Source organism: Synchiropus splendidus, chromosome 1 (assembly GCF_027744825.2).
Source record: "Synchiropus splendidus isolate RoL2022-P1 chromosome 1, RoL_Sspl_1.0, whole genome shotgun sequence".
NCBI classification, from domain to species: domain Eukaryota; kingdom Metazoa; phylum Chordata; class Actinopteri; order Syngnathiformes; family Callionymidae; genus Synchiropus; species Synchiropus splendidus.
The window spans coordinates 36548359-36557529 of NC_071334.1; the positions used below are offsets into that span (position 1 = coordinate 36548359).

At 42.7% G+C, this 9171-nt stretch overlaps 1 protein-coding gene across 3 annotated transcripts in view; it reads left to right on the forward strand.

The window, feature by feature from the left end:
• The window catches only part of dennd1b (DENN/MADD domain containing 1B), a 117823-nt gene extending 109668 nt beyond the window's left edge, over window positions 1–8155 (forward strand). For all 3 annotated transcript variants that reach the window (XM_053876541.1, XM_053876550.1, XM_053876559.1), the window contains 3 exons: window positions 4165–4250; window positions 4655–4880; window positions 5091–8155. In XM_053876541.1, the coding sequence (XP_053732516.1) occupies window positions 4165–4250; window positions 4655–4880; window positions 5091–5837 (1059 nt within the window). In that variant the 3' untranslated portion in view covers window positions 5838–8155. The remainder of the gene's footprint in view (window positions 1–4164; window positions 4251–4654; window positions 4881–5090) is intronic.
• Window positions 8156–9171: the final 1016 nt, after the last annotated feature.

Genomic DNA, 9171 nt, shown 5'->3' on the forward strand with positions numbered 1-9171 from the left:
TCAGTTACTTTAAGATATGAAATGGTAATCTTTTGTCATAGAATAAAAAAAAATCTTTATATCCACCCACAATGTTAATGTTCCTGAGAATATTTGGTCAAATCGGGCGACATCAAAATGAAAATATAAAGTCATTTGAAAATTATCCATAAATATGGCAGCCATATTTCATACATGTGTGTGTGTGTTTCTAACCGTCTCTTCCGGAATGTGCTTCTGCTGAGTCTTAGTTTTGGCAACACGTTGAGGAAATAATGTGAGTTGTAGGCCGACAGAAAAAAAGTGACATCTGTCAGTGACGGAAGGAAAACAGTGAGCTGCAAATGCACGCAGGGAGGAGAGGCGGAACTTCCATTTCTGTCTGCCAGCTGTCAGTTGCAGGGTTTTCAGGCAATTCATTGATTTCAGTCAGATCTGATGAGCTTTATCTGTTTTAAATTGTCAGGCCTCACCTTATATATATATATATATATATATATATATATATATATATATATATATATATATATATATATATATATATATATATATATATATATATATATATAGGGGTGGGATTCAATTTAAAAATTAATCTAATTAATTAGAGAATTTGTAATTAATTAATCTGAATTAATTGCTGTTTAATGGTATAAGAATATTTGCCACAAGAAGCGTGAAGCCTAATTTTGAGGGTTGAAACTACAAAATAGTTTGGTTATTATAATTGGATTGTAGTTTGGTTAAGCGTAAAGGTTAAATTTAGCCATTTGTTTTAGATGGTTAGGTTTAGGGTGAGAGGACCTTTTGCCGGTCCTCACAGGTCTAAGACTCAACTTGAAGACTTGAAAAAATAACAAGGTGATTATAATGGGGTTTCAGTTTGGTTCAGAGTCCTGGTTACACTGAGCCATGTGTTTTGGCTGGTTAGGTTTAGGGTGAGAGGCTGGGGAAAGCATTATGCCAACGAGAAACCTCACAATGTCCCCACAGGGATAGAAATAGAAAAGTGTGTGTTTGTGTGCACGCGGCAATGGAGATTTGCAAGCTGGATGTACCCAACTTGACTTAACCTAAGGCTTTTGGGAACTCAATTGCTGTAAAAGCAGGTTTCACCTTCCTCTGTTCCTCTTTGCAGCACTTCAGCAGTGTGACTATAACTTTTTATGTGTTGCATTAGTTGACTGAGTGCCACCTATGAGAATGAAAAGTTGTTGGTTCAAACCCGTGTCAACATGTTGACAAGGTTGCTGGGCTGCATACTTCAAATGTTTTTAGATTTCATCACACCATTGGAACAGCTGATCTGGATCTTGACACTCCAGCATCTCTTCTCTGGTTACCTTTCCAGATTGTGACGTAAAGAACTTTTTTGTCCAAAGAGGGCTTGTAGCCAAGTGGTCAGAAATGTAATGGCTAATATTTTGATTAATGGTTTGGTTGTGACTTCATTGTTGTTGGGTAGCGTCTATAGTCTAGTACTGTCTTTCTAAGCACATAGCACTGAGTGCTGTTAACATGGGTCATGAAATATCAACCAAACCATTGAAGTCTTTTAGAAATCACTATAGAAACCTGGAATTGTCGGAACACAAACCGGTGGAACATTTTTACCGGGTCAGTCGCATCTCACTGACCTTGTGACGGTCAGAGTCAGTGGACCCTTATTTGTGGTTCCCCATGCAGGATCAGAAGACTGGAGTTTTCAGTGCCTGGCTTTGTTTTTGTACACCTTGCTGTAAAAAACACGAACATCACGTTTTTATGTTTGGTGGGGACATGGCATTCCCCAGCCTCACCCCGTAAACCTAACCTAAACTACACTCAAATTCAATTACAATGACCAAGTTTTTTCGGAGTTTTAATCCTGAAATCAAGACTTAACCCTGTGGGGACCAGCAAAAGGTTCCCACAAATAGCTAAAAGACAATACACGGAGGTGTGTTTACAACAAACGCGTGCTCATCCTAAAGCTTCTCACAGGTGCACTTCGCTCTACCGGGTCTCTGACCTGTCGTAGATTTACAGCCATGACTCGGGAACGTATTAAAGGCGGTTTTGGGATGCCAGACCCGAGCCCCACTCAAAACTCCTTCATTATAGGTCGGAGCCAGCGTGGAAGGGGATTGGGTTTTGGCCTATCAAGAGCGATGCCACATGTGTTCTTGTTTAGCCTGATGGCTGAGAGGCTTAAGTGGCTACTGCACACATCTCCTCACTGACTTTTATGGAGAAAATGGCACTTTGTGTTTTCAAGAGTGTGCGTGTGTGTCTGCATGTGTGTATCAGTGTTTGTTGTCCCTGCTGAGCACTTGCCCTAAATGAGGCCAGGCCAGCCACACGTTATGTTCTGCCTGTCTGGCTGGCGCACAGTCTGCTAATCAAGACCGGGTTGGTGTACGGGTCCAGTACATCCCCCAGCCCATGCACCCATTCCCATAATTCTCTGGCGCTTTGGACTAATGCCCACATTCATAGTTTTTGTCTATGCCATCTCTTTTATTCTCTTGTGGAGTTCTGGTGTTGCCTGAGACCTTCACTGACTCAGATTGAGGAGTGGTGAATGGATAAACTACTGTCTGTCACAGACAGAACTGACTAGGTGCATGTGAGACCGTTCACAACAAGAAAGACCACATATGCCTGCAGATGATAATGACAGGCTAGAGTTGGACAGTGGACTCAAATAACAGCATCCAAAGTCAATAACGGACTGCAAGCCAGAAAGGCATCAAGCAAAACACATTATTACAAAAATAACAGATTACATCACAACATGGACAGCAACGACACAGACAACAACAACAACAATAAAACCTATAAGTCTTGGAGTTGTGATGTAGGGAATAGCAATTCAACAGCAGCACAAAGTTATGACAGTCTACAATGACAACAATATAAATAACCATCGCAACGGACATCAGCCGCTCACATCAACACAAATGGCAGTAATAGCAACAGACTGCCACGAACTGCAACAGATAACACGGTGTCCACTCTGGACACATTTGCTTGTCAGTGACAGTGAAATGGATGGACATTAGAGGCAATATTCCAAAAGTAACAGATCATACTAATGCAAAGAGACAAACAGCAACATTTAGTGACAGACAGTCATTAGTAAACAGTGACTGCTGATAGCAACAGATGAGGCTGGCAGCGTACAGCTACAGACAGAACCTGAAACAGACCACAGCTCTGGACAACTGATACAGTAGCTACAACAACAGGCGGCAGACATCTGTGACAATACGCAACACGCACATGCTAACAGACAGTTATTACTCACATGATACCTGTCACAACAGATGGCCACTGACTACAACAGATGACGTAGGCAACACACGGCTACAAAAGAGAACTGTCAAAGAGCAGCACCACAGGGCTGGCGAGTGAAAGCAGCTAATGGATGGAGACACTAACCCTCCGGTCTGCATCGACTGACATCAGGTGACACTGGTCAAAACTCAAGTCAACAACTGTGGTGGACCTGAACATCAAAGGCTGTTGGCTTCTGCAACAACTGATCATGTCATGCCATGTGCCCATAATGAAGTCATTCATCTGTTATAAGTTAGACGTTTAATCATGATTCTGTGTAGCACGAAACAATGCTACAGTAGAAGTGACGCCTCCATTTGAGGAGCTAACTCCACTTGCTCACATAGACACATTGAAAGGTGCACGGTACAGTAAGGTGACACACACTGGCTGTGAGAGGGAACATGTGCGTTGGGTGGAAAGCATGTTAATAAGTGGCCCGGGGCAGATTTGTGCTCCCATGGGGAGGCTCCTGCCTGACTCGCTAAAGCTTCCGTCTCCTCTTTAACCTGCCATTAAATGCGGTACACTGGTGGCTTATTAAAGCTGCGGTGTCCGACACCTTCCATATAGATGATCTCACCGCACACACTAATTAAGTTGTTTGCTGTTGTGTTATGGTGTACGTTAGTAATGCAGCCCTCGCTGGCCAAATTGCAAAGGTTTCATCATTCGCTCAACAACAATCCCAAATGATGTCCCGCGACTCCTCTACTTAAACAAAAGTAATATTTGCCTCATGTGGACCCAGAGGACCCGAACCTGCATTGTCTCAATTTCTCTTCAGTGCACACTTAATTTGTCTGTGAATGCTTTTAACGTCTTTCACTGTGCGGTAAATTGGGCTGTTTGTCCCTTCCACAGCATCACTTCAACAAGTCTCCCATGAGTATGGGCCCCAGAGAGCTGTGCTTCCGACTGGATGATGATGATCTGGACAGTGCGAGCAAGTGAGTAATCCTCTTAAATGAGTGGCCAATATCATGCAGGGCGTTGCTGACATAGTTTGTCTTCTTCTTCTTCATTTTCGTTAGCATGATTGCTTTTATTGATGTATTTCTAAATAAAGCCTGTGTTATGTGTCTAAACATTCTTTTCTACTGGACATTCCTGCCGCTTCAATACAAACGGGACAGAAGTTGACTTTGGTTTCATTTCTTTTTTGACATGGCAATACTACCACCAAGTGGACGTGTCTGATAATGACAGTTTTTTTTCCCTCAATCAGAACTGTCAATGTGAAAGGTCAAATCTTGGTTATAAGAATGATTCATTGTGTTTGTTGCGTTCATATTACTATTGTGCTCATTTCTTTATTGTGAAATTGAAGTTCTTTGTTTTCACTTTGAAACAGAATCTCTTCTGAGGACAGTGGCGATGTCCCCTTTTACATGGAGGACAGTGATGACTCCTACTCCCTGGACCTGGAAATGGACTCCTCGCACTCCGGTCAGATGAACTTACTGGAGGAGATCTTGGACTCTCTGACCACCAGCACGACCATGGATCAGGGGAAGCTGAGTGCTGCCAAGAGCCTGGACTTCTTTAGATCACTGGATGATCTGGACTACCAGGCCCCGGTGAGAAATCCAAAAGTACAGAATGTGTCTGGGCTGAACTCTTTCTCTCTTAGTGTGCAGACCAGGCTGATCAGACTAGTGGTCACACTCTTATATATGTTGGAACCTTAGCTCGATACCCTAAACTACTTACAGTCAAACAGAGCTCCAGATCTGATGTTTCTGTATGGCAAAACATTTAGTGTTCTGTTTTGTTTCCTCAACTCCCAGATCAAACCAACTCAATTCACTGAGAGCAACCCGTTAGATGAGAGCAGCAGTGCCAATCAGTCGGGCTGGAACATGGGACAGGACGACTGTGCAGTCCATGGCAAACATCTGCCGCCGTCACCCCGCAGACAACCCAACAAGAGCAGCCTGAAGGCTTCAAAGAAACCCAATCTTTCGGAACACATCCGGACGTCCATGCTGGATTTCGAGGACCGTGACACCATCAGTGCATCACAAAGACCTGGAGACCGACACTCTTATTCCCCCTTGATGTCTCACCGAGCCACTGAACCGTCTATCCCTCACTGCTCTCCCAAATATTCTCCTCAACTGGTCGCACGATCTCGGACCGTCTCGGAAACACAACCCCGTAGTAGTGAGCCTACACCTGTACAGAACCAGTCTGCATCAACTAGCATCCTGCGACGGAAGGTTCTGTCCAAGGAGACGGTACGTAACTACAAGGAGAAGTCTCTTCTGAGGCAAGGCAGCAGGGGCCAGCAGCAGGCGCCAAAGAGTCAGACCAGGACCAGCCTGTCACCCATGCAAGTACCCTGGGAGAAGGATTCCACCAAGGACGGATTCCTGGGTCTTAGTCCGGATCAGAACAAAACATCGGAAACGTCACTGCTCCAGGACGAAGATCTCCTTCAGGAGATTGAGTCAATTTGTCGGCTGAGCTCAGCTCTCCAGCTTTCGCAGGTGCACTGCAATAGCCACCAGGTCCAGAACAAAGAGAAGTCTTAGTCTTAGCGCCCAAAACTCAGTGATGACCGCACCATTCCCGGCACAACAGGTCTGACATCAGAAGGACCTGACGGTTTTAGAACACAGAAGCAAAGGTCCTCCCTGGACCTCACTGATAAGAATAAATGTCTTTTTTTGAAAATGTACGGATGAGGGAAAAGGGATCGATGCCTCGGTGTTCCAAATCATTTCAACGTACTTGAAACTGATCAGCGAAACTAAGGATTAAACTTTGGAACCTCCAAATGATGTTTGTCACCGCGCCTTAACCAAGTCTGTAGCGGAGCAGAACATAGAGAACCCTCATGGTTGATAATATCTTGAGTTCGAGGTGCATTAATGTTGTTCCAGACGACAAGCTGCAGATTTACACAAGTTTTAGTGTCTCATCTGGACCTTGTTGACTAAATGTGAAGCAATGTTTCACCAGATACTGGTCGAGCTGAAAAGGCTCTTCTGCCAGAGCATCACTGTACGATAAGGGTGTTTAACCCCGTCGTCAAAGACAATATTAAGTTGCACCACTACCTTCAGCATGGGAAAGCCTGCTCACTGCTCCATGCCTTGTGCAGGATACTGAGCTGCAGATAATCATGTAAGTGGGCTGATATCAGTCTTTCAGGCACAACAGTTCATATTTGCTGAGATATTGGAGTGTTTGCTCTGTGACTGAGACTCGGTTGCTGGTTTGATCCCACCTTCCCACGTTCCTGTCGACCCTGATTCACTTTCTAGTGCTACTGAGTGTGTTGTGTGTTCACTTTACTACCCATTTGGATGCTAGAGATGTCCAACGCTTAGTTCAGCAGAGCTCCACCTTGTGAGATCCCCTTTCCCTCACCGGCTGAACAATCCGACTCGAGTTGCTGATCTACATTAATTCAGCGCCCCCTGAATGATGAGGCTAAGTGTCTCTAAAAACACACAGCTCCGAGATTCAGTGCAATGGTTCCTTGACTGAGCTCCTTTCCCATAAGAGAGACTACAGACAGGAGCGAAAACTCATTGCGTTTGTGACCCCGGCAAAGTCTGATCCATCTTTTAATGGTGCTCTAGACTACAGTTCCTGTCCATGAGCATGATCAGATGATGACCAGTTCAGTTCTTTATCACCTGTGACTCCCAGTTTCACAAGTTAGTCGACAAGAGACCCAAAAGAAGACTGTTGCTTTGACAGTCACCATTGCCACCTGAGGGAGATTGGACGTGTGCTGGTCAACATGCTCCATACCTTATTTACAGCTTCCTGTAGCTGTGTTTGCATCAAGTCTTGCACTGCTGATGGTTGATTGTTACAACTTCTCCTGGGAGAAGCTGCTCACTTAATGATTGTTCAGTGTCCCCCAGACTCCATTTTTAAGAATGTTACTAGCTTTCACAGAATCTGCTCCAAATGGTAATAATAATGATAATCCACATGTCAGTAGTTTAGGTGGCTCAAGTCTTTGCTTATATGCAACTGAACCTTTTTAAAACATGCAAACTGCGCTCAAATTTAGACAGTATTGGGCTAACTGTGCTAGTGAGTCCAAAAAACAGAACAAATTGTCTCTTTATAAATTGCAATATTGTCAAAACTATGCAAATAAAGAATATTGTAGAATATTTTTCAGCATAGACTAATGCACGACTGGATATATTTATGAAATGCAATTCAATGTTGAGGACAGTGAGTGTGTTCGGTGCCTTATGCGATAAGTGCACCACCTAGTACAGTGTTAAAAAGAGTTTTAAAAACATCAGTCCTGTATCTCTCATTTGCTGTCGTTGATTTGATCTTTCCTCTGATAAAAGTATTTTCTGCTAATAGACGTATTTTTCCTGACTTGACTATATTTTACATGAATAATACGGTATGAATGATGCTGATACTGATTTTGAATGTGCAAGATTTTATTTTTCTGAAGAGCGATATAAATGTAATGACACGGTTCAGATGGTTGTCATTTCCTCCTGTTTTTCTGACTTGTCCATGGTACTCTTGAGTTCTCCTGCCCTGTATTAATGTGTAGTTGTGTTTTCTTCTCAGTTGTTTCATAGTGCAGCAGTGACGCCGAATTGATGAATGATAGCATTGTCAGGGAACCTTTTTTTTCACTGTAGTGAACTAACAAGACTTTTTGGATGTTATGGTGACATCATTCATTGCTGCGGTGAATATGTAGCAAGTCCTAGTCCTCACTGTCATCCTCACAATGGTGTCGGTACAGATCTGGTGTCGCCAGGTTCTGTTCACACTTGCATGTTTTTGTGGAGAGTCAATATTTGCACACATGTTCGCGCTGTCTGCAGAAAATAAATTCTCTTGTGTCCTTTCAGAGTAGTAGTTTCTTTCTTTACTTCATTTTCAAAATTGTGATCTTGACCGCTCAACAAAGTATGGTGAAGACAGAACATGAATAAATAAATAAGTGTATGTGTTCATGCTTTTAGAGAAGCTAGATAACATTATACAGACAATGAGTTGTTCCATTCATCTGTGTGTCATTTTATTGTCGTATTGTTGTCTTTATTGTTGACTCTCAATGAAGTTCACGACTCAGTCAGGGTGAGTCAAGTGTGGCTGATCGCAGGAGACAGACAGACAGAAGCAAAGATGAACAAAATGTTCATTGTCGAGTCATCTTTGTTGAAACGGTGAGTTATGTGTAGCGTAGCCTACCCACAGACCATCGTTCAGGACAAAACACAACATTTTCTGAAAATTGATATGTTCAACGTTCACACACTGTTGACAGTATTTTACATTTATTTGAGTTGTTTTGATGAAATAACTTCATTTTTGTATAATATACAGATAGCTCAGAGTAAGTGTCTGCTATTGGATTGTGAGTGTTGCTCAAATTTCTACATGCTATATTTAATATTAATTGAGATTTTACTGTAGCAAATACTCTTCTTAATCTTAAACCGTGGAAGAGTGAATAAGCACTTTTGGGCTATTCTTTGTGTTATTTTAATTAAAATTTTGAATGCAAAACTGGCTCAGCACCCCCCAAGAATTTTTTTTTTCACCTGCTGCCACTGGTTACATATGTGTTGAAAAAACCTTGGCATTCTTGTCCAGCCACTTCTGGAATGCTGTTTGCCATTGTTAATGTGTTTTGACAGCCTGAGTGGATGGTCACTGTATCATTTGTATGTGATTATGTGACACTTGCACCCTGACCCTAGCACCCCAACAGGCAGGCTCAACAGTTCTGTTTGTCTTTATCGTTCCAGTCGCTCATGGTAAACCCAGTTTACCGAGTCAACCTTGTCATGATTGAAAACACATAGAAGCACTTAATATCATCAACTGCTCATTTAATTGAACATTCAATCTTGACAAAAA